At 33.6% G+C, this 26643-nt stretch overlaps 1 protein-coding gene across 3 annotated transcripts in view; it reads right to left on the bottom strand.

The window, feature by feature from the left end:
* Positions 1 to 26643, bottom strand: part of GPHN (gephyrin) — a 531607-nt gene that overhangs the window by 295059 nt on the left and 209905 nt on the right. For all 3 annotated transcript variants that reach the window (XM_061156856.1, XM_061156854.1, XM_061156855.1), the window contains exon 4: positions 10259 to 10351. In XM_061156856.1, the coding sequence (XP_061012839.1) occupies positions 10259 to 10351 (93 nt within the window). The remainder of the gene's footprint in view (positions 1 to 10258; positions 10352 to 26643) is intronic.

The following is a 26643-nucleotide window of genomic DNA, read 5'->3' on the forward strand; positions in this document are numbered from 1 at the left end:
ACTGAAAATCACCTTCTAATCAAAACTGACCTTTCTTCTCCTCTTATAAAGTTTTACCCTGAGGATTATTACATGCAAGAGTAACATATCATATGCTGCAATCAAACTTACAGGAAGGAGTTGAAGAGGTGGGGGACAAACACTTAAATTACCCTAATGACATTCATCACTATAATGCTATCTTCACAGAACATTATAATATATTGCCTCTTATTAATTGGTCCTTCCAGCACAATCAATTGCTTCCTCTGCATTGTTGCCTTTGATATTTGATGTCTGTTTCTCTCTCTCTGAGAAACTGGTAACAATTCATTCTCAAATGTCATACTTCCAACAACTTTACTGCTTCTATCTTCTCAGCACCTTTTAAAGGAACTTGGATTCTTCCTGTAAATTCTCAGTTGTGTGCCTGTTATTAAGATTTTCTGAAATGGTTACTCCCTCTGTTGGATATTCGCCTGCCAGTCTTTAATAGCAGCCATGGTCTTCCCAAGTTCCAGTATGAGGAAATAATACTCGTAAAATTACCAGAATAATTGCAAAAATTTATTTAGTTATTTGAGTCCATTTTCTTCCTCCCTGCCAGTTTCCTTTTAGGCATGGCAATAACACGAAGTCACAGATATTCTGCTCTCCTGCTGCTGCTGGTGCTAAGTCGCTTCAGTCATGTCCGACTTTGTGCAGCCCCATAGACGGCAGTCCACCAGGCTCCACCGTCCCTGGGATTCTCCAGGGAAGAACATTGGAGTGGGTTGCCATTTCCATCTCCAATGAGTGAAAGTGAAAAGTCAAAGTGAAGTCGCTTAGTCGTGCCCGACTCGTAGAGACCCCATGGACTGCAGCCTACCAGGCTCCTCCGTCCATGGGATTTTCCAGACAAGAGTACCGGAGTGGGCTGCCATGGCCTTCTCCATTTTCTGCTCTAATTCAGTGATATAATTCTAAGAAGCTCAGAAGACTTGACAGATACAAGTCATCATATTACATTTTGTCTGAAAAGCGACATTAAGTCTGTTTCATGGATGAAGATTTAATAAAGGAAGATGAATTCACATTCTTGATTTCAGACAATAAGAAAGGAAATTTCTGAAATCCTCATTCCTGAAACTATTTCTCTAGATAAACACACTTTTAGTATTTTATATTAATATTTGCTAAATATTTAATGATGTTTTCTTGTCAATGTCTTAGCATATATTTTATAGAACTATCCTGGTATGCTGGCCTCTGTTCATTTTATGGGAGTAAATTGTAAAATGGCGAGTTGGAACACTGATTTCAAGGTTTTATCTGATGAATTCAAGGTAAAAATAAACATTTAGCATGTCATCTCCGCTGCTTTTTCCTTTCCCACAACTATTCTATGTATACCTTAGGCCCTATCTTGCTCGATTTTTTCCCCAGAGAGAAATTCTTTCAATACTTACTCAAACATTATCTTCTAACTTTGTAAGCTAAAGTTCTTTTGATTTAGATTATTGATAATAATAGGAAATACCTGTGTAGTAAACAAACGTTGCTTTTGGTGTTTTACTTACATTAACCCACATAATATAACTACCCTATGAGGTAGGTACTCTTACTTTCTCCATTTTACACATAAGAAAACTGAGTAAAGCAAGTTGTGAAAGGTTACACGCTAGTAAGAGGTGAATCCAGGATTCAAATTCAAGTAGTCTGAGCTATTAACCACTATGTTATGCTGCCTCACAAACAGTTATATGAGCAACGCTACTTTTCTAGTGAAAGCTTTAATTAGACATAGAATTTACCATAAAAAGTATATTTGTACTCGTATGCTTACTGATATGATTAATCTCTTTCCCCCATCAGGACCCCCTAAAAGCTGAGAACACATTCTGATGCAGAGTAAGCATGCAATTAAGAAATGTACTTATGGGAAAAATGAAGACAGGATTTCATTTATGGGTTCTTCATATATGAAATGTTTCTTTTTGCCTTATGCTTGAAATTCCTAAATCCTCATCTCAAAAAGCAATGTTCACTTCACTCTGCAGTGTTGCTATGTGGAATAGGGGACTAACAACATGATTTTTAAATGCAACGTCACCTATTGCTCTAATCATCTAAATTGTCTAATGTTATACATACCAGTTACTTTTAAACTGGGATAATTATACTAAGGAGCTTTTCCTTTTAATATATAAATAAAACAGAGGGTAAACGTCTTGGGTAAGAGGGCATATTTGGACTTTCAAGTAATTACAATTACACAAACAAGGGACTCTCACATGAAAGAATATGCAATTGAGGTGTTCACACAAGGGCTGGGAATGATAAAAGGGTCATGTTACGACTTTTAACACAATGGCTTTTGAATCCTCCTCAAACTTTGAGATACTGTGATTTCTCTATTATTATATAGTACTTTTATATAAAACATTAGGCCAACTCAAGGATAAGGCACAGCACTGGCAAAAATCTGTGATAAAAAAAATTTCTCGATGTCTTAATTATCAGATACATGCTATGTGCTAAGTTGTTCAGTCGTATCCAACTCTTCGTGGCCTGCTGGACCGTAGCTTGCCAAGCTCCTCTGTCCATGGATTTTCCAGGCAAGAATACTAGAGTGGGTTACCACTTCCTTCTCCAGGGGATCTTCTGGACCCTGGGATTCAACCTGAGTGTCTTAGGTCTCCTGCATTGGCAGGAGGGTTCTTTACCACTGGCACCACCTGGGAAACCCTGGATTGTAAGTATTGACTAAAAAGGTTTCTAAACGACAAAACTGGAACTTGGTGCTTCACAGAAGTTTAAATTTTACACACAAATAATGGTACTAGGTTTGTAGCTTACATCAGGACTTCAAAAAACAAAACAAAAACCAGGGCATAGAAACAATCTTCAAAAATACTGATGTTAGTCTTATTGGGGAATGTACATTTGAGTAAGTGCCAGTTTTCAAAAGGATCTACTTTTAGAAAGCCTCAATGACATGATTTTATGGCATGTATTTGTTGATAGTTGTCCTATGAATTTTGGCTTCTAAGGAATCTCTGTTGCTGTTTTTCATCTCCAGAGATAGTACGAATTTAGCTGTTCTAAGAGATTAAAATAACATAGTTCCAGTTTATCTATCCTTCTTTGTAAAGTGAATCCTCTGCTCTAGCCAGGAAGATTTTCTTAATTTTATCTTTCTCATAGCTTGATCATAAATTTCCCTTTCTTTCTTACTCCCATTGGTAATGTCTTCTCTCTGAATCTAAGTTATATTTCTCTCCTTCAATTTTAGCTTAAATTCTACTTGTACAAAAATTTCACTGATTGCTCACTTCTCTCTTAATCTTTCCCTTCAAAGAATTTTTTTGGTCTAAATTGGCTGAACATTTCTGGTACTAAGTTTATATCACTTTGATTTGTCAGGTGACTATTTTAGGAATACAAGTATTTTAGCGTTTATTCAATAAAGCCCAAGATGCTTGGTAGATACTTGTTAAATTGAACAAAGACTCTAAATGTTTTTTTTAGCAAACTGGTAGGTCATAAATGTGCCCAAGCTCCAAGACATATGCTACTCAAAATTTGATAATGCACAATAAATATAGACTCCAGATAAAAAGGACTATTACTAACAACTATCCTGAATGCTACATATTTGGGCCAATTCAAGCCATATTCCAAAAATTTTAAACTCACAGAGGAACAAAATAAATAGATTCAGACAGGATATCAGGAGAGGTACTTAATGCAGTCACTCATAATCCACATATAATATAAACTATAGACATTCTTATTCTCATTCATTTGCCCATGCCCTAAACTAGTAGTCGGAAAATGTTGACTAACATTCTTAATTTTTAGACATATCCATCAGGTATGTTAATAGCTAACAACAGGTATCAGAGTACAATGATTAGCAGCAGAAATACTTGGGATTATCATATTAAATTAGAGGCAATAGGTAATATTATTAATTAAATGTGGAAGAAAAAGGTAAAGGAAAAAAAGGACATTTAATGAGGATCTATAAAGATGCCAGGCTTTACACGAGATCCTTTTACATGCATTATTGTCACTTACTAGTTTGGATAACCCTGGGCAAGTCAATTGATTGATTTGTCCCAGTTTCTCCATATTTAAAATAGATATAACATTAGTTAGTACCTGCCTCATATGGTTGTTTTGAAGACTAAATGAATTAAAATTAAATGAGTTTAAAATAGGTCCTGACACATAGTAAGTGCTATATATATTTACTAATTATTATCATTGACTATTTTTATTATCTCAATTATTAGAAGAAACAACCTGGAGAGGTATGTATTAGCTAACTGAGTGGATGAGTAAACTGAAGTTTGAACAGTTTAATTTGCTTTAATTTCATAATTAGTTAGTGGTAGAAGTAAGATTCAAATTCATGTCTGTCTGACTCTACAGTGTTAGTATTATATATCATATGAGAAAAGTACATTACATCCCAACATATTTAGACAAAGGTAAGACATGAAAATATAATTCCCATGTCCAGAACTATTTCAAAAAATAAGAAAAAGAGATCCTTCAAAAACCATAAAATATAACCTTATTTGACCATAAAGGGACAGTATATTTTATTGAATCTGGTTTTTAAGTTTTCCATATAAGTTTCTAGTATTCTGCTTTCTTACCAATTTCATATTGTTTAGTTATCCTATTTATACAGAAAAATTTTAATCTCAAAATTTTATTACAATATGGTTACTCTTAGTTTTACCATGTATGATAGGTACTTTACTTAGTCATAACAATTTTAGAATTACAAAATAAATATTCATACAGTTTTACAGTATCAGTATATGATATTTTAGGGAAATAATCTCTTCTAGAGAATATTGATATGCACTTGAAAGCAACTATATAATTTAAATGACCTGCAATAGTGATCAAATTTTCTTTCAAAAACAGAAATTATTGGACATGATGTTTTGCTATGCTTCTGCTATAATGTAAAAGAGTTCTTCTGATCTTTAAAATTTCAGTATTAACTATAAGGAGGTACTTTTAAATGTAAATTTTCACAAGTAGCAAATTAAGAATAATTAACTCAGTAACTCAGGTCAATTATGTCTCTTTCCTTTTATTTACACAGTATTCTTATTTTTTAAGCATTACAACGTAAGAAATGATTAATGACCACATACAATGATAGCTGTCATAGTATACTCATACCTAAAGTTATAAAATATATAAATATTTGTAGAAAGGCTTAGATAGCAATCTGTTCTAAATAAACATAAACATTTTAAGCTATAAACAAAATATGTGTTGTGAAGTTCATAATCTTTTCCTAGAAATTCATCCTTTGTACCTGATTATTTTATCACTGTCAGTCATTTTGTCAGATGCCTCTTCACTTCCAAAATGAACCACAAAAACCCCTTTAAATGAATATCTTTTACATCAAATTTATAATTCCCTGACATTTTGTAATTCTTCCTTTTGTCTGATTACTTCATAATGACAAATTTGATCAGGACACTTTTTAGGAGGTACTACTAAGAAAAATTAAGAGTGAAACAATGTTTAACAAATCCAATAATTTGATCAATTTTGAAACTTCAAAATTTTATATATTATTTATATGAGGGATCTTTGATTTTTATTATTCTATATTGTCTACTGAGACAATGGGGCAGTACACTTTACTGTGGAAGAAAAGTGTGCTTTCCTTGCTCCTTCCAAGATTAAACATTTAAGAAATAAAACTCAACATCATTTCAAATTACTAAAGAACAAATGGTAAAAATAAATTTTCAAAGTCTGCTAAAAACATGAATAAAGATGACTGTTTTTCATCCAACAGACCAGAGGTGGGAAACTTTTTCTGCAAAGGATCAGACAGCAAATATTTTAGGCTTTGCAGGCCTAACTGATTTTCATTCAACTATTCTATTCTGCTATTGTAGCCATAGGCAATAGGTCAATGAAGGAGTATGGCTATGTTCTAATAAAATTTCATTTATGGACACTGAAATCCAAATTTCAAATGGCTCTCATATGTCACAAAATATCATTTTCCTTTTGATTTCTTTCAGTCACTGAATGACTGAAAGAAATCAAATTATGCTCTTAGTTCACAAGTCATACAAAAAAAATACAACAGGCTGAATTTGGCCTACAGGCCATAGTTTGCTGACCCATGGATAGACTGAGTTGAGAATAGGGATCATGTCTTACTCATTTTTTAACTCCAGCACCCAGCATGGCATCAGACACATATTAAGGATTAAAAATAAAAAATCTGATAAATGAATAAATAAATGAGATTTAAGATGCATGCTAGGATTTTATTTAACTCTTTAATTCATAATCATAATAATATATTACTATACAACCCTTTATTCTGGTGTAGCTTAGCACTATGAAAGTGCTAAAACTTAATTTTACCTAACAAATATTAAATAGTGTAATATTTTCTAATTTACCAAAACATAATATCAAACATTTCTTTGTAATCATATAGATGTTCTTTTTAAAATAAATGTTGCTTAATCTTTTTTGTCTTCTAGACTTTAATTCTAAAAGACCTTCACTTTACCTCACTTATACATCCTTAATTATACTTTTACTTTTTAAGAATAATGAAAGATTCTTCATGTAATAATGCCTATATTGGATATATAAACTTTTAAGTGATAGTGGAACATGAAGATATAATACTTTGTATACCAGTGAGTTCTTATGTTCTATATAACTATAAAATTCTATTACTGGCATTTCACCAATGTCAACAGATTATCCAACCTTTATCAGTTCACAGAAAACACAATCTATTACTAAAAAATAAGCGTTTTACATCAAATAAAACTCTAAAAAGTTGTACAGTAGGGTTTATTATGCTACTATATGTAAGCTTTGATAATATCTCATGTTTAGAGGAAGGGAGGGGACCAGCAGGCATGTGACCATCAGATGAACCACATTCTAAGATATGGTGCCAAAAAGCAGAAACAAATTCATAATTTAGAAAAGTCAATTCTGATTGCCTTATTCCTATAAAATATATAAATAAGATACACTTTACTGAAGTTGCTATTCCATTTTTCTGTTAATAGATCTGGATAAGTCTATTAAACTTTTCATTTTCTCTAACGTTCATATCCAGTGACAATAACTTTAGATTGCTTTATTTTAATCATTCAATTTAGTATTTTTCACCTTTCCTTTTTTTTAAACTACCCACAAACAATTTGTACTTTTTGTCTGTAGATCAAACTAATTACTGACCATTACTGACAAGGAAGAAATTTTATATTATTTTACCCTCATCACTAATATTTGTGTTTTCCGTCAATAACTTCTGATTCTATTTAAAAAGATTTGCAAACAGTTGTATATAGGCACATATGGTTTATCAATATATTAACCTTTTTAGGCACAATTACCTAAGACAAATAAGATAAAGACAAGTAACTATATTGTTATAGGCACAAAATTATATTTCAGGATTACTAGCTGACATTCCAGTGCTATGTCTTAGATATTATAAGAACTGCAACTATTTAAAGATTAGAAGAAATTAGTAGAATTATTTTTGAGTGGTCAGATGGCTTTTACACTTATTTTTCAAAGGCTTAACAGTGCTACGGACTTTTGCTGTACATAACCATACTCTTTGGGTATGTGTATATGTGTGTGTGTGTGTATATTTCTGTGTGTGTGTGTATAAAAATATGAAATAAAGTAAATCCATTAAAGATCAAGATATTTACAATCAGGTAAGTCACTTGCTTTCAAAAACAGATATTAGGGAAGACATAACTACATGTATTTTAAACTCATTAAAAACAACCCTAATACAAATTTTAGCCAGCAACTACTATAGGCATATACAAATATAAGAGCATCTCTAGGGTTTTCTGAAAAACTTCAATGAATAATAAAGGACCTCTCAATTTCTGATATAATGCCATATACAAGGTAATGGAAAGACACAGACTTTTGTCAACAGCAAAAAAAAAAAAACAAAACAAAACATTGGGGGCTAAATCGATGCCAGAATGATAGAATTTCAAGACCTCTGGTTTATATGGAGATAGAAAAGATAAAATGTGAAGCTTACTACATCAAAATATTTAAAAATTTAACAAGATCACAAAGACTGCCTGGATAATACTTCAGTATTTGACTGTTTTTGTCCATTTGATATATATAAAAAAATACCACAAATTTGTCCACTTTGGTAGTTATGTAATAACTAATAAAAAATTACCTTTTATTAACTAAAGATAAAAATATTTTTTCGTATTCTTAGCAAAAATAGTTCTCATTGAATCCTCACAGCTACCCTGGTAGATAGGCACTTTCATTTCCCTCACTTTACTGGAAACTGAGGCACAGAATGGTTTAATGACAAGTCTATGCTCACCGCGTCATAAGTAGCAGAGCCAGAATTTAAAAGTGTGAATTTGCAACCTAGTGTTCTGGAATAAACTTGAAACTCTAGGGAATACAAAATACTTTGTGATGCAAATTATTTTCTCACAATTAAAAATAATATTGTTAACTGGTTATGAATGAATTCTATGGTAATTTTTTTTTACTTTTATGATGTAAAAATAATATTATGAAAACATCAAGCCATTACATAAACAATAGGGATATATAAAAACAAAGTCATTTACTTAAAACACTTAACACAACACTCAAACTTCAAAAATTAAGGTCTTCACATACGTAGGTGATTTTCTCACAAACAAAACATAAACATACCTCTCGAGGAGATGGCTTACCTCGAATTTTATCTTTTTAAGTTAGCCTCACAGTTAAAAAGAAATGAAAAAATTGGCCAAAGGATCATTTCCCCTAAGGACTCAAGAGCTATGTAAGAATGACTTCTTTTTTTTTCTTTCTTTCTTTTTTTTAAGAAAATAATTTATTTATTTTAGCTGGAGGCTAATTACTTTATAATATTGTAGTGATTTTTGCCACACATTGACATGAATCAGTCATGGGTGTACATGTGCCCCCATCCTGAAACCCCCTCCCACCTTCTTTTTTAAGTACTGGAAGCTAACAATCTTCCAATACAACTCTATTCTGATTGCTTTAAAAACAAAACCATTATATTTATAAGCCTATTTCCAAAATTTCTGTGATTTTTACATAGAAAAACAGAAATTGTTTTAAAATCTGTTAAAACAATTTACATTTTCACATACTAGAGCAGTGGTACCCAAAGTCTGGAAGCATGGTTATCGGTCAGCAACATGTGCATTACCTGGGGCCGTACCAGAAACACAAAGTCTTGGGACCCGCTGCAGATTTACTGAATCAGAAACACTGTGGGCAAGATGCAGCAACGTTTTACCTTTGGTGGGGGTACAGGTTAAAGTTTGAAAACTCCTATATTAGAGTAAGTGGGACAATAATCATTTAATAGGTACAGAGCAAAAATATCTTGCTGTGAATAAGACAGTAGACACAATGGGATACTGACTTGAAAATTAAAAAAAAAAAAGAAAACAAAACAGCTAACAGTAAGTTGAAATTCAGCCAAGAAACACTTTTTGGAAAGTGAGTAAAACAATGTCTAAGTATGAATATAAGTCTGCACACGACTCTAAAGTTACAGCTGAAGTTTATGGCTGCTTTAAAAACAAACAAAGCCTTTTCCCCTTCTATCACTGAGCGCTGTCTATTCTTCATTCTTTCCCTAACTTTTTTTTTCCCATGCAAGGTTGAAGGTGATTCTTAAGACATAGCCTAGATACTAATTTTGCTTCTTGACTTATTAAATTCTGCATTTAAATTCACATTTAAAGTTATGGAATATATAACTTTCTCATCAAATACTATAAAATTGGTATAAAAATGCTATTACAGTCATTCTACTTGAGACCAAAACAAGGGCATCTAAAGAAAAAAGGAATCAGATATATTTTGAATTACATTAACACAGCACATCAGATCATATGCCATGCTAAGTCAGAGTTCTGCTATCACTTCCTTTAGCAATATATGCCTGAAATTCAGCTGATACCCCAGACCACATACCACAAATGCAAGATTACCTTCTGGACCAGTTCAATCTTCCTCATTTTAGATAATATCTAGTTTAAGTCAAAAGAAAAGAAGTCAAGAAACTTTTTTTAAAAAATGTAAATATTCAACCACTGCAAAATGTTCACATTCTTAGAACCACAGGTGTTGTTTCTGTCTAGCAAAATTACAAAAGCCATACAAAAATAATTAAAAGGATTAAAAAGAACATGAATAGTCCACTTCTTGAATATCAGAAAAGTATATACTATCTCACCTCTGGAGTGACATCTCGTGGTGCAAACCCTGTTCCTCCAGTTGTTAATATCAAATTAAGTTCCTTTTCATCACACCAATCTATCAGGGTTTCCTGAAAGAAAAGAATAATATTGTCACATGTAGAAGGATTTGCTTGCCTACTCAAAACATCCACATACTGGAATACTTTGTATTCAGTGAGGAAACAGATTCAACACTCATGAGAAAAATCTGAAGCACAATTCATGGAACAGTCCCACTATTAATCAAAAGACACTGCAGTTTGGGGTATTTATTTTACTGATCATAGAAAATGAATATGCAATCATCGAATTCTTGAAAGTAAATGAAACACAGTAAACAGCATAAATATTTTATAATTAAGGCTCATTATGTCTTTAAATAGGATGTCTAAAGATATTTTCAGCCATTCAAAATATATTCGGTTTTAAAAAATTGAGCACTGTGTGTTAATTAAATGATCTCACTATTTAATAAGTATAGCAATCCTGTCAGGTAAATATTCATACTTCAATTTTACATTTAAGGAAACAGACTCATTCTTTTTTTTTTTTTTTTCATTAATGGACTCAGAGAGATCAAGAAATGTACTTGCTCATGGGCTCACAAACTAGAAAGGGAAATATTTAGAATTTAAACTTAGATCTGTTGGACCATCAAGACATGTTCCTCTATATTCTGCCTGTGATTGACTCAATTTTTTTTTTCTTTTGGCTAGTTTCAAGTTGTTTAGGAAAGTTTTACATTTTTCAGAATTTATTTTACATAGTTGCCCTAAAGGAAAGGTGTAGGAATAAATGATTGCTTAAAGTTATTTTTTCCCCCACACCAACACTATGACACTTAGTTCAGATTAGAGTTACACACCACAAAGTTTTGCAGTTGGTAGAGACCTTGGTAGACTTGCCTCTTCAATTTACAGGTAAGACAACTGAAGGGCAATGTAGTTAAATAATTTACTCAAAGTTACCCAGTTAATTTTGTAAAGAATAGGACAAGGATCTCTGCTATAGAGGATCTCTCTTTCTATTGCTAGTTCTATTCATCCGTCCTACATTTTAACTATGAACTGCTCATTTAAATTGTAATTAAATACTTGCTTTGGTATTTTACTGTTTCATTTCCTTTATACAATCCAGGTCCAAAATTTAATAATACAATTATATCATTTATGTGTTGATAATCAGATGTGAAACACCAGTAATAGGCTGGTAAAGTGCTAGTCGCTCAGTCGTGTCCGACTCTGTGACCCCATGGACTGTAGCCTCCAGGCTTCTCTGTCCATGGAATTCTCCAGGCACAAAAACTGGAGTGGGTAGCCATTCTCTTCTCCAGGGAATCTTCCTGACTCAGGGATCAAAGCCGAGTTTCCTGCACTGCAGGCAGATTCTTTACTGTCTGAGCCACCAGGGAAGCCTTAACAGGCTGATATACATATACATGTGTGTATATAAGTAAATAAGTAAGGCTGGTACTTATATGTAAAATACAATGTTCTCAGTTCTCAAATTCATTGGTAACACAAAATGCAGGATAATTATTCAGAAGGACAATTCAAGATTTTTAAATGATTTTTTTCCTATTCTCACTCACACCCCTGATATAGTTATAATTTTGTTCTGAAGAAAGCTCACACACAAATTATCAATGGTTATTGAAATAAAGGTGATTATGTGGTACTTTCATAAATCAAAGTGTTTATTTGAGAATTAGAAAAGCAAAAATACCCATCATTCCAGTGTACAACCAAAACTGAGAACCAGTTAAGAATATGTTCAAGTATTTGAAAAGTAATATTTTGTTGCCCAAAGTAGCTGTGTGATGTACAACAGTTTCAACTAAGCAAACATTTTATTAGGACTTTGGACTTTTTAAGAGAAACTAGCAATCTTATCATTCATGCAACTGGTCTCCAAGACAGAAGGGTTCCTTGTCAATCATTAACAGAGAATACAAATATTCCAGGCATCTAGTAGTGATTTATTTATTTAACATATCAATTCATTTATTTGACAAAATAATATTTCAGGGCATACTTTTATTCAGGCACTTCATTAGATAACAGGTTTGCAAGATGAATAAGCTATAATCCCTGGCCTAAAGGGTTTTATTTAGAGTTGCTCTGAGTCTGCAGTTGTGAAGAATTTTGCTACTAAAAGTATCACCTGTTTCACTGAGAGCTTGCTAGAAACATAGAATCTCAGGTCCCATCCAAAACCTCCTGATTCAAGATTTGCATTTTTATTTTTATTTATTTATTTAAGATTTGCATTTTTAGAAAAACTCCTCAAAAATGCTACTTGCACATTAAACTGGACTAAACCATGCTTTCTAACCATGTACTACACAGAAGATCATGAATCTTTTCTTCTATCATGTTAGATCACCTGAAAGTGATTTATCTCGTCACATTTTTCTCTGCACCTAAAAGATACCTTTCATTTTGAAATATACTTTAATATTTGGCTACTACCAGGCAGAAGTCATTGAGGATTTCTACATTAACCATCATTATGAAAAATTTCTCTGCAGCTGCTGCAAAATTGAAGCTGAAGGCATTTTCTATTTTTAATGATTATTTTCTATTACGGAAAAGGTGTTTCTTTAAAAACTTACTGCCTTAAACTTACAGGTTACCATAGTAGAATTGAGTTGCATCAAAGAATTTCTGCCTCTCCATATTTAACAAAAATGAACAGAAAGAGTAAAAACTAGAGGAAAAAACTTCCACCAGCAATGATTATATGGGAAAAAACATATAGCTTTATGTCATAAATCTCAAAAGTTGTGGTTAATGATAGAAATAAAATGTGTTTGAGACAGGCTGAGACTCCCAATTCTGTTCGTGTTCCCAAAAGTCATAATGGCGATCAAAATAATAAAAATTCTCACTAGTAACTTCAAATCAAGAGAGATGTATATTGAAAGAAATGATTTTTTTCATCTTAAAAGCAGCTGCTGAGAGAAACAAATGAAACGAGCCGTGAAATCTCTGTGACCAGTTTGAATGTTCCAGGAACAAACGCACACTAAATCAGGGAACTAATCTGAATCTGAGTAATCTATTGTTCAGTCACTAACTGCTGTCCAACTTTTTGTGACTCCATGAACCATAGCATGCAGGCTCCTCTGTTCTCCACTCTCTCCTGCAATTTGCTCAAATTCATGTCCACTGAGTCAGTAATACCATCTAACCATCTCATCCTCTGCCACCCTGTTTTCCTTTTGCCTCCAATCTTTCCTAACATGGGCTTCCCTAGTGACTCACTGGTAAAGAATATGCCTGCGATGCAGGAGACCTGGGTTCAATCCCTGGGGTGGGAAGATTTCCTGGAGAAGGGAAAGGATACCCACTCCAGTATTCTGGCCTGGAGAATTCCATAGTCCATGGGTCGCAAAGAGTCGGACACGACTGAGCAACTTTCACTTTCACTTTCCAATCTTTCCCAACATCAGGGTCATTTCCAATGGCCAGCTCTTTGCATCAGACGGCCAAAGTATTGCAGTGTTGGCTTCAGCATCAGTCCTTCCAAAGAATATTCAGGGTTGATTTCCTTAAGGACTGTCTGGTTTGATCTCCTTGTAGTCCACAGGACTCTCAAGAGTCTTCTCCAGCACCACAGTTCAAAAGCATCAATTCTTTGGCAGTCAACCTTCATTATGGACCAACTCACTCCATACATGATCACTGGAAAAACCACAGCTTTGTCTATACAGCTTTGTCGAAAAAGTGATGTCTCTGCTTTATAATACACTCTCTAGGTCTGTCATATCTTTTCTTCCAAGGAGCAAGCATCTTTTAATTTCACGGCTGTAGTCACTGTCCACTGTACACAGTGATTTTGGAGCATCTGTCACTGCTTCCACTTTTTCCTCTTCTGTTTGCCATGAAGTGATGGGACCAGATGCCATGATCTTAGTTTTTTGAATGTTGAGCTTCAAGCCAGCTTGTTTGCTCTCCTCTTTCACCCTCATCAAGAGACTCTTTAGTTTCTCTTCACATTCGGCCATTAGAGTGATATTATCTGCATATTTGAGTTTGTTGATATTTCTCCCAGCAATCTTGATTCCACCTTGTGATTCATTAAGCCTGGCATTTCACATGATATACTCTGCATGTAAGTTAAACAGCAAGGTGACATTATAAATCTTTGTTGCACTCCTTTCCCAATTTTGAACCAGTCCATTTTTTCATGTCTGGTTCTAACTGTTTCTTTTTGACCCACATGCAGGTTTCTCAGGAGACAGGTAGGGTTGTCTGGTACTCTCTCTTTAAGAATTTTCCACAGTGATCCACACAGTCAAAGCCTTTGGTGTTTCATATCCCTTCTTGGATCACAGCTTTGTTGTAGCAAATGGGCTTGCGTAACTCAATGAAGCTGTGGGCCATGCCATGCAGGGCCACCCAAGACAGATGGGTAATAATGAAGAGTTCTGACAAAACATGGTCCAGTAGAGAAGGAAATGGCAACCCACTCCAGTATCCTTGCCTGGAAAACCCCATGGATGATATGAAACCTAAAGATATCCTCACATAATAGTAAGTTAAACCCTTATTTAGGTACAAAAACTCTATTACTGGACATTTAATAAAATCTCACAGAGAAAAAAAGGCAATTCCAACAAAGATGGTATGTAGTCTCTGGTTCCTCACTTCCTCTATTTTCTTTGTGCAAGTCTGTCCAGATTTGATATAGTCTCTAGGTTTGTCATAGCAATGGTTTATGAAATAAGCTCATGTTGAAGACTGTTGTTCAAGAAGGTTTTCTTCTTCTTCTTCTTTTTGATAATCATATAATAAACAGAAATTTGAAGGCATGTAGAAGGTAGTTAAAAGGAAATATAACAGTGCCGACATCCTTACCTTTCAACTTTGTCTAAGGTTTAAAAGTTAAAACTATGACTGTAAGCTATTAATGATTTTCCTGTTTATTTTTTAACTTTAGAGATCTGTTTAGCAAATAATATCTCTAGGAATATGCCTTTTCTATACACTTTCTTTTGCCTCTGTTTAAATCAAATAAAATGCTATTTTGTATTAGCTTTAGAGAACTATTGTAAATTCATATAGCTATACATGTAAATCCATAGCTGATTCATGTCAATGTATGACAAAAACCACTACAATATTGAGATTAGCCTCCAACTAATAAAAATAAATGAAAAAAAAATTCATATAGCTATATCTTTTACTCAATTAAGTATTCATCCATCCATTCTTCTATCTATAACACAGGCATAGAAAGATTTCAGGATTTTTTATAATTAATCTTAATAATGGTTATTTCTGGGTAATCAGAATTTTGAAGTGCATTTTATTTCTTACTCCCATTTACATTTTTTGCATTTTTGGAATTCTTCATAATTTGCATGTATTTTTAAAAATTAAAGAGATTTTTAAACTTGAATTTTCTGTGTGTATCAGTAACTATCATAGAGTTGTAGGTCAATTTTAAAGAAGAAGAGATCAGATTTGTGGTTAACAGAGGCAGGAGGTGGTTAGAAGGGGAACTGGATGAAAGTGGTCAAAAGATACAAGTTTCCAGGCATAAAATAAATACTAGGGATAAAATGTACAACATAACTATAACAAACACTGCTATACATTATATATGAAAGCTGTAAATCATAAGATTTCCAATTTTTTTTCTATTTCTTTAATGTATCTATTCACTAAACTTATTGTGGTAATAATTTCATGATAAGTATATAAGTCATATTATTATGCTGTACACTTTAAATTTATACAGTGCTGTATGCCAATTATATCTCAATAAAATTGGGAGAAAAATGAACTCTTCTGGTTTTAGTTCTCCATTCTGATAGCTGGTACCTTAATGTCTCATTTTCCCCTAATTTTTAACCATTTCAGGGCTTCCCTGGTAGCTCAGATGGTAACAATACAAAAAATGTAATGCTAATCATTACATTTAAACATTCCAATGTAATTCAGAAGACCATGGTTGGATCCCTGGATTGGGAAGATCCCTTGGAGTAGGAAATGGCCCTCCACTCCAGTATTCCTGCCTGGGAAATTCCATGGACAGAGGAGCCTGGTGGGCTACTGTTCATGTGGTCACAGAGTCAGACAAGACTGAGCACCTAACACTTTCACTTTTAGCCAGCTCAGAAACAAATTTTATACTCAACAAAAATTCATATGCTATTGTGAAAGATTAAATATGACCACATATACTTTATAGGTCCTCCTATCTATTTCTCCAAGGTTTGCATCTCGGTTGGACTTGTGACTTTGGTCAACAGAATGGTGCAGAAGTCATGATGTGTGAGTTCTGAAGCCCGATGTCTAAAAGGACTTCACAGTTTCTGCCTTCACTCTTTGGTAAATTTCTATTACCATGACTGGAAGTCCAGGCTAAATAATGGAAAGGTCAGAGATATTATGGAGAGAAAGGCCTAGCAGAACAGAGAGCAGCAAGGACCTAGAAACCTAAGTGAGACCATCTTAGATTCTCTAGCCACAGCTGAGCTGATTAATTATTTCAGCCATATGAGTGATTCCAGGTAAGAGAAGATGATACACTACCTGAGCCAGGCAAATCCACAGATTCATTAGAATTAATAAGTCACTGTTGTCCTAAGTCACAAGATTTTGTGGTGGTTTTGAATGTAACAATAAAGTTACTACTTTCATAATTAGCATCTTTGCATCCTTCTTTTTCTCTGGCTATTTCCAATTTATATCTTTCTAATCATATGTTTATACACCCTTTATAATAAACTTCCACATAGCTTTGAAAGTGGACTTGATGTAAGTTACATATAAAAAATTGGCATAAAGTCTCAAGAAAGTGACTCTATTGTTTAATCATTCACTTTGAGAAACAATACAATGCCTAGTATAGGTCAGGAAAATGTAGGTATGGGGCAAAAAGGCGGCATAACAGATATCCTTGATATCAAAGAGCTCAGAAGTATAAGCTAATTAATATAATGTAGTACATCAATTTATCATGGTTAGTGCTATGAAAGAGGAATGCGCATGTTAAGAAAACTTTTTCACAGTATATTTTTAAATATATAACATTTTCTTCACAACTAGGATGAAAATATCACTCCACAAAAATTTTTGAAATATTTTCTTCTTGCCCAAGAGCAAAAATCCCAGTAAAGAGAAAAATGGGACAGTAATAGAGAGAAGAGGAAACAAATTTGACAAGTCACCATTCTCTACATCCACCTGAAGTCGCGTACTTAACTAGATCTAAATCTAAGATAATAGATTTTCTTCTTTTCTCTACATTTATCAATGGAAACATGAATCACTGAATTAAGCAGACCTCACCAATATAAAACATTTGAGAAATGTCATATTTTTCTTCAGTTTATTAAATTCCTATGAAATAACCAACTAAAAAATTCCTATCTGTGCATAATGAGACACAGTTTTAGGGTCATCTCAGTAAAGTCTCCTCTAATTCCTCCAGGCAATCTGTTCCCCATGCGTGTTCCTCCTCATTCCTTTGGCAAGCACTTTTCATAGTTTACTACAACTTCCACGTTCAAATGTCTCATCTCTGAGAGTGATCTTCAAAAGTTTGATCATGCATCTCTATCAGTAAGCAACTGCTGAATGTTATTTTCATATTACTGGATGAAAGCATTTAGCATATCACACTTAAATAGAAATTTTTAAAAACAAGATAAAGATGATACAATATTTTAAATATTTTTCATTTTACTTTACTAATTAAATGTGCAGAATATTCTTTTCACCAATTTTTTGTGAAAGCAATGTGCTTAAATATTCATTATTTTAGAAAATTAGAAAATCTTGGTTTGATATTTTGTGATATAATAATTAAAAAGTAAAATATCATTTTAAAAGATAAGTAGAGGGAAACGGAAGAAGTACTTACTAAATCATTACACAACATTTATTTTCAATCTCATCCATCAAACATGCAATGCATCTTTGAAATAGGATTAATAAGTTTCTACCTTTTAAGATATTAGTTCTTTCTACAAAGTAATTGGAAGATATTACTTTTAAAATATTAACAAATGGGTTCAAAACCCACTAAAACTCTTCAAATGGAAAAGTTTCAAATGGGTTAAAATTTTGTTTCCTATATATTTTTTTAAGGTATGCAGTTACTAGTTTATATAAGTGACAGTATCATTTCCATTAACAAAGAGCTTAATGTGAACAATTTTAATTTTCCACGTATCTTAAGCATGTCTTAATACTCTAGGAAATATTTCCTAAGATATTCTTTCATGTTTTTTTCTGCAAATTGTTTTCTGAATTATTTTAACTTCTGAATTATTTTAACCTCTCATTTATTTTTCCAAGTCGATTCTCCCATTATGTATATATTAGTATCACCTTCCCTGGTGGTTCAGATGGCAAAGGATCTGCCTGCAATGCGGGAGACCTGGGTTTGATCCTTATGTCAGGAGGAATACTCCAGTATTCTTGCTGCGAGAATTCTATGGACAGAGGAGCCTTGCAAGCTACAATCCGTGGGGTTGCAAAGAGTCAGACAGGACTGAGTGACTAACACACACAGTATCTTCATATCTGTATGTATGTATTACCTGGACTTAATATCTTGTTCTCTGGTTCTTTTTGTCTTTGTCATTTACTTCAAACCATTTTAAAGTTAATATTGTAAAATATATTTTCCTAAAACCTTTTGTAAGTAACTTTGCTTCATTGAATAAAATAATAACATATTTTCTAAATATCTGTTAATATAGCTGAAGCTTTCATCAAGTTCTTTAAAAAGTCAGTGCAAACAATAGCAACAGTACAGCAAGTGATTAAAATGAGAAGTGTAAGTTCCTGGGATATTTGAGTGGGGGGGGTGTAGAGATTAAAAAGCAGGCAGGTGACTTTATCCAAGGAGTATTCATCCATTATTTTTCATACATTTACTTTTCCATTTGCATATATATGAAAACTAAGATTTTGTTGTATTTTAAATTATAACTTGCTCTTTTCATACACCCACAAAAAATGATAAGCCAGGTGCCATTTCAGGCTACCTGTATGTTTTGCTCACAAGAAAGTGAGGGCTGTTCTTTTATTCAAGTCGTCTAATTCTTAACGCCTGGACCAATTTCAGTTTATACCAAATAGTACTGTTTTCAAATACTGTATGTACTACTTTTAAAGACATGTTAAAGAATGCAAATGATTACAGTTCTAACCACTGTTGACATTAATGTAAGATACTGTAGTGACTGTATTAAATTGCTATGGAAAGCAGCTTACTATTATTTATGATAATCATTTTCTTATACTTTATTAAATGTCTTTCATCAATATGATTTTTCCCAATCTTAATGAGATAATAGTATATTAATCCTCTCACTGATGAAAGAAATATAAATGAGAAGATGCAACTACATCATGTGCCAAATTATTCAAGTATAATTAATTTGTGCTTGGGTATCTCCAGTGTACTGTTCTGAATGAAGGTAATCTGGGTCCACATTCTGCAATCATCACAATAGTGCAGAACACTGTACTATGATGAGAAATTAGTAACCTGAATTGCTTCAGAGAATAGCAAGGATTTGCTTCTAAAGATGGAATCATACTGACGCAAGTTAAGCACTTGGCATAGTAAGGGCTGACAAGTGATTATTTTTTGTTATTTTTCAAAGGTATTATTTTTGTCAGCGTTACACTGACTATGTATGGAGTTTTTCCACAACATTAATCACCTTAGAAGATCTAAGTAGAGTTCAGGGTTCATGGTAATCTTTTTAGCACGAACTCTTATAGCTCAAACATTGAAATGACATTTTTTAAAAGGAAGATAAACTGTAAAAGAGAATAATCAAATGATTTTTTGACCTAAGTGGATTTAAGAAAGAAGTCTTTCGACCTATTTCTCCTATTTTCCCTAAGGCCTTAACTGAGTTTAAGAGCCATATCTTATGCATATTTGTACTCTTCATTAATCTTAATAGGTGACCTGAAGAAATGGCAGATTATTCTGCCAACGGAAAGCTTTTCCTAAGATTGGCTGGACCTCAGAAAGGACAATGAAATAACTAAAACTAAATAATAGTAAATCAAACATATTATCTCAAGATGACTTCAATAGGAATCCTTAGGAATCAACCTAATATAAGAAATGCAATTACAGGCTTTTTCCATCAGTCAAATATTTGCTACCTAGGAGAAGAGAATGGCTGAAGTATGGAAAACAAACCACAAAAATCTCCCTCAAAATTTCCCTTAGGATTGATTATAGGGTTACTCTGTTCTGTGTCAAAACAAAACAGATATACCACAAACAGATTGAGAGAAATTCAATATTCAGTATTCAGTATATTTCAATCAAAACTAAAATGGCTTTGAAAATAGACAGAGGACCATATATCACATTAATATATTAGATCCCCAAAGTTATTATAAACAACTGAGAAACATCATTCACCTGTAGAACACACAGCTATAGTACTGGAGTTTTGCTCAATTTGTGTCTGTGTGTGTGCGTTATTGGTACCATCATTCCTTTTCCATTAATACTATAGATATGTTTTGTTATTGTTCAGTTGCTCGGTCATGTCTGACTCTTTGTGACCCCATGGACTGCAGCATGCCAAGTTTCCCTGTGCTTCAGTATCTTCAGGAGCCTGCTCAAACTTGTGTCCACTGAGTTGGTGATGGCATCTCATCCTCTGTCATCCCTTCTGCTGCCTTCAATATTTCCAGGATCAGGGTCTTTTCTGATGAGTCAGTCTTCACATCAAGGGGCCAAATTATTGGAGCTTCAGCTTCAGCATCAGTCCTTCCAATGAATATTCAGGACTGATTTCCTTTAGACGTGACTGGTTTGATCTCCTTGCAGTTCAATGGACTCTCAAGAGTTTTCTCCAACACCACAGTTCAAAAGCATCAATTCTTCAGTGCTCAGACTTCTTTATGGTCCAGCTCTCACATCCATACGTGACTACTGAAAAAACCATAGCTTTGAATAGATTGACCTTTGTTGGCAAAGTAGTGTCTCTGCTTTTTAATATGCTGTCTAGATTTGTCATAGCTTTTCTTCCAAGGAGCAAGCGTCTTTTAATTTCATGGCTGCAATCACCATCTGTAGTGATTTTGGAGTTCAATGAAGTCTCTCACTGTTTCCATTGCTTCCCCATCCATCTGCAGTGAAGTAACGGGACCGGATGCCATGATGTTAGTTTTCTGAATGTTGACTTTTAAGCCAGCTTTTTCACTCTTCTCTTTCACTTTCATCAAGAGGCTCTTTAGTTCCTCTTTGCTTTCTGCCATAAGGGTTATCTGTGTATCTGAGGTAATTGATATTTTACCCTGCAATTTTGATTCCAGCTTGTGCTTCATCCAGCTGGCATTTCACATGATGTACTCTGCAAAGAAGTTAAATAAGCAGGATAACAATATACAGCCTTGACATACTCCTTTCCCAATTTTGAACCAGTCCATTATTCCATGTCCAGTTCTAACTGTTGCTCTTGACCTGCATAAAGGTTTCACAGGAGGCAGGTAAGGTGGTCTGATGTTCCCAACTCTTGAAGAATTTTCCAGTTTGTTGTGATCCACCCAGTCAAAGGTTTTAGTGTAGTCAATGAAGTATAGTAGATGTTTTTCTGGAATTTTCTTGCTTTTTCTATGATCCAACAGATATTGGCAATTTGATCTCTGGTTCCCCTGCCTTTTCTAAATTCAGCTTGAACATCTGGAAGTTCTTGGTTCATATATGCTTCTTGTCCAGCTTGGAGAATTTTCAGCATTACTTTGCTAGTAGGTGAAATGAGTGCAATTATGCAGTAGTGTGAATATTCTTTAGCATTGCCCTTCTTTGGGATTGGAATGAAAACTGATCTTTTCCAGTCCTGTGGCCACTGCTGAGTTTTCCAAATTTGATGGCGTATTGGGTGCAGCACTTTCACAGCATCATGGCTCTATGTAAGTGATCACACCATCATGGTTATCTAAGTCATTACTATCTTTTATGTATAGTTCTTCTGTATATTCTTGGCACCTCTTCTTAATATCTTCTGCTTCTGTTAGGTCCATACCATTTCTGTCCTTTACTGTACCCATCTTTGCATGAAATGTTCCCTTGGTATCTCTGATTTTATTAAAGCAATTTCTAGTCTTTCCCATTCTATTGTTTTCCTCTATTTCTTTGCATCGATCACCTAGGAAGGCTTTCTTTTCTCTCCTTGCTATTCTTTGGAATTCTGCATTCAGATGGATATATCTTTTCTTTACTCCTTTGTCTTCCACTTCTCTTTTCTCAGCTATTTGCAAGGCTTCCTCAGAAACAACCATTTTGCCTTTTTACATTTCTTTTTCTTGGGGATGGTTTTGATCATGGCCTCTTGTACAATGTCACGAACCTCTATCCATAATTCATTAGGCACTCTGTCCATCAGATCTTGAATATATTTCTCACTTTCACTGTGTAATCATAAGGGATTTGACTTAGGTCATACCTGAATGATCAATGGTTTTCCCTACTTTCTTCAATTTAAGTCTGAATTTGGCAGCAGGGAGTTCATGATCTGAGCCACAGTCAGCTCCCAGTCTTGCTTCTGCTGACATACAGAGCTTCTCCATATTCGGCTGCAAAGAATATAATCAATCTGATTTCGGTATTGACCATCTAGTGATGTCTATGTGTAGAGTCTTCTATCGTGTTGTTGGAAGAGGGTGTTTGCTTTGACCAGTGTGTTCTCTTGGCAAAAGTCTGTTAGCCTGTACCCTGCTTCATTTTGTACTCCAAGGCCAAATTTGCTTGTTACTCCAGGTATCTCCTGATTTCCTACTTTTGCATTCCAGTCACCTACCTAGTGGCTATATTATAGCCCGTGACAAAAGAACTAAGCAGGGTAAGGAAAAATCTGTTTATTCCATGAGATAATGGCAAGAATATTTATCCTATCTTATAGATATCACATCAATTTTTAAGAGAAATTTATATGACCAGCTTGATAATAATCAAAGTTTAATAAGATTCTAATTCTACTATCAATGTAGGCAATAGAAATATTGAAACATGCTTTTCCCAAGATTGAACACTTGGAATAACTATATATGCATGGATATGTTTACATATTAAAGATATTACAAGTTATAAGAGAAAAGGGGATGATGGCATCATCTTTGACGTTTAGCCTGAAGATTCTCAAATCCCAATGGAAAACCATCAGTATAAATGCTTGCTTCAGAGAAGCTAATCTTTTCAATTATTAATTAAAACCTCTATAGTTTTTATTATATTTGTTCTATATTTTTTTCTAAAAAGTATACCTTCCATACTTCAATGAGGCAATGGCAAATAATATTAGAATGAATAGATGGGATGTTAAGAAGGCAAACAGATGTTTATTTAAATATGGTTTTATTTTTCCTATCATTATTTGCACTCTTCCCATTTATTATCCTCTATTCATATACTTTACCAATGTATTTTGTTGTTCTACAGAAAGATTTGTTCAATTAGCAGTGATAGATGGCAGTAATAAAACTCTGGTCTCTAGATTCCCAGTTTTTTAATGCATGTTTACTGTGGTTTCACAGAGCTCTTTTCTTATCTTACATTATGCCTCTCTCTGTGCCTACTTCTTTATATCAACTTACTTACTCAAAAACTCCTGATTCTTTTATCCAATTCAGGCTATTTCATTAGAGGAAAGCTCCATGTTCCTACCACGGCTCATGATTTACATTTCATATAAAATCATATCTAAAAGTATATACCTATGAGGATTTTCTGGAGAGACAGGGTATCCACAACTTCCAAAAAATTAAATATAACAGCTTGAGGAGGCCACAGAATATTTACACATTCAGGCAGTGATGATATATCACTTAGCAAACAGTTTAAAGATGAATATGCATCCAGATGATATAATTTAGTATTTCTTGGATATCTTCCTATTTCCTGAGCCCAGTACATCCTGATTGGCTTCAAATACATTAAGATCAGGAATGTTAAAACTAATTATACACACTTAAGATCTATATTAAATTATTACTTACCAGTCCTTTCACATGTCTCACCATTTAGCCCATCTAATGGATTAGTCTTACTTAAAAAACTGTATTTGTGTGAACTCATAATCTTTTTTTTTAAAAAAGAGCTTTATCAAGATATAGTTCACATAACATAAAGTCATACATTTAAAGTATACAATTCAGTGGTTACTAATAACTTCACAAAGTTGTGCAAACATTACCTTAATGTTATTTTACAATTTACTAAATCCCAAAAGAAACCTGGCAAATATTAGCAGTCACTACTTCTCAGATTGTGAGGGCCCAAGCAATCACAATTTACTTTGTCACTATTCTAGAAATTTACACACTTGGAATCACACAATATGTGGTCTTTTGTGACTGGCTTCTTTTACTTACCATAATGTTTTCAGGACTCATACATGCTGTAGCAAATTACTAATATATAATTCTACTTTTTTTCCAAAATTTTTTTATTGTGGTAAAATATTTATATATTAAAAACTGAATCTTAGCCATTTTAAACTGTACAATTCAGTGGCACAGTGGCATTAATGTCATCCACAATGCAGTGCAACTATCACAACTATCTCTTTTCAAAACTTTTCATCATCGCAAACAAAAATTATTGATTCAGCATTTGCTTGGTTTCTATAAACCTTTGACTATTTTCTGAAATAGAGTTCTGAAAAAGTTGATTGCAACAGTTTCTGCTTGTTTTTATTTTTTTAAAGAAGGTTAATTCTGTTTTTTAATTGAAGTACAGTTGATTTAAATACTGTGTTAGTTTCAGATACACAGCAAAGTGATTCAGCTAAACAATTTTTTTCAGGTTATTTTTCATTATACATTATTATAAGATGTTGAAAATAGTTCCTTGTGCTATATAGCAAATCTTTGTTGCTTATCTATTTTATGTGTAGTAGTTTTTATCCATTAATACCATACTCCTAATTTATCCCTTCTCCCCTTTTCTTTCCCCTGTGGTAACCATAAGTTTGTTTTCTATGTCTGTGGGTCTATTACTGTTTTATACACATATTCATTCCTTAGTATTATTTTTAAAATTCCACATATTAAGTAAAATCATGTAATATTTCTTTATCTCTGTCTTACAAACTCTGAGTATGATATTCTCTAGGTCCATCCATTTTGCTGCAAATGGCAATATTCCATTCTTTTTTATGGCTAATTAATATTTCACTGTGTGTGTATATTTATATTTATATACACACACTACATCTTCTTAAATCAATTGTTTGTTGATGGACACTTGGGTGGTTTCCATGTCTTGGCTACTGTAAATAGTGCTGCTATAAACACTGGAGTGCATATAGATATTCAAATTACAATTTTATTTTTTTTGGATATGCACCCAGCAGTGGAATTGGTGGACTATATGGTAGGTCTAGTTGTAGTTTTTAAAGGAAACTTCATACTGCTTTCCATATGGAGTGCACTAATTTACATTCCTACCAACAGTGTATGAAGGTTCCTTTGTCTCCACACACTCTCCAGCATTCACTATTTGTAGACTTCGATGGTAACCATTCTGACCAATGTAAGGTTACACCTCATTGTGGTTTTGTTTTGCATTTCTGTAATAACCGATGTTGAGCATCTTTTCATGTGCCTGTTGACCATTTGTATATCTTCTTTGGAGAACTGCCTATTTCAGTTTCCTGCCCATTTGCTGAATGAGTTGTTTGTTGTTATGTACTAGGTTACTTAAGTGATCTTCTTTTTATAAATCTGCCTTTCCTAATGTGATTTTTCCCTTTCCCATATATTCTTGCTTTTTCTCTGTTTAGAGAAGACCATTCAATATTTCTTTTAGGGTATGTTTATTATGCTTTGTTCTTTTAATTTTTGCTTGTCTGGGAAATTCCCTCTCCTCTTCTATTGTAAATGATAATCTTTCTGGGTAGGTTTCCTAGGTTTCAGACTTTTCCCTTTCAGGACTTTGAACATATCAAGTCACTCCCTTCTGGCCTGCAAAGCTTCTGCCAAAATAAAAAAAAAAAAAAAAAAATCAACTAACAGCCTTATGGGAGTTCCCTTGTAAATGACTCATTTTTTCTTGCTGCCTATAGAATCCTCTCTTTATCTTTAATTTTTGATATGTCTTAGTGTGGGTTTGTTTGGATTCATCTCGTTTGGCATCCTCTGTGTCCTGTACCTGGGCATCTGTTTCCTTCTCCAGGCTTGGGAGGTTTTCAGCCATCTTCTTCAAATACATTTTTAATTCCCCCTTCTCCTTCTGGAACTCCTTATGGCTATTATGGGTAGGATGGCACACTTCATATTATCCCATAGATTTCAGATGTTGTTTCCATTTTATGCATCCTTCTATCTGCTGTTTTGAATAGGTGATTTCCATTATTCTATCTTCCAGAATCACCCATTCT

This window comes from Dama dama, chromosome 12 (genome assembly GCF_033118175.1).
Source record: "Dama dama isolate Ldn47 chromosome 12, ASM3311817v1, whole genome shotgun sequence".
Classification (NCBI taxonomy): domain Eukaryota; kingdom Metazoa; phylum Chordata; class Mammalia; order Artiodactyla; family Cervidae; genus Dama; species Dama dama.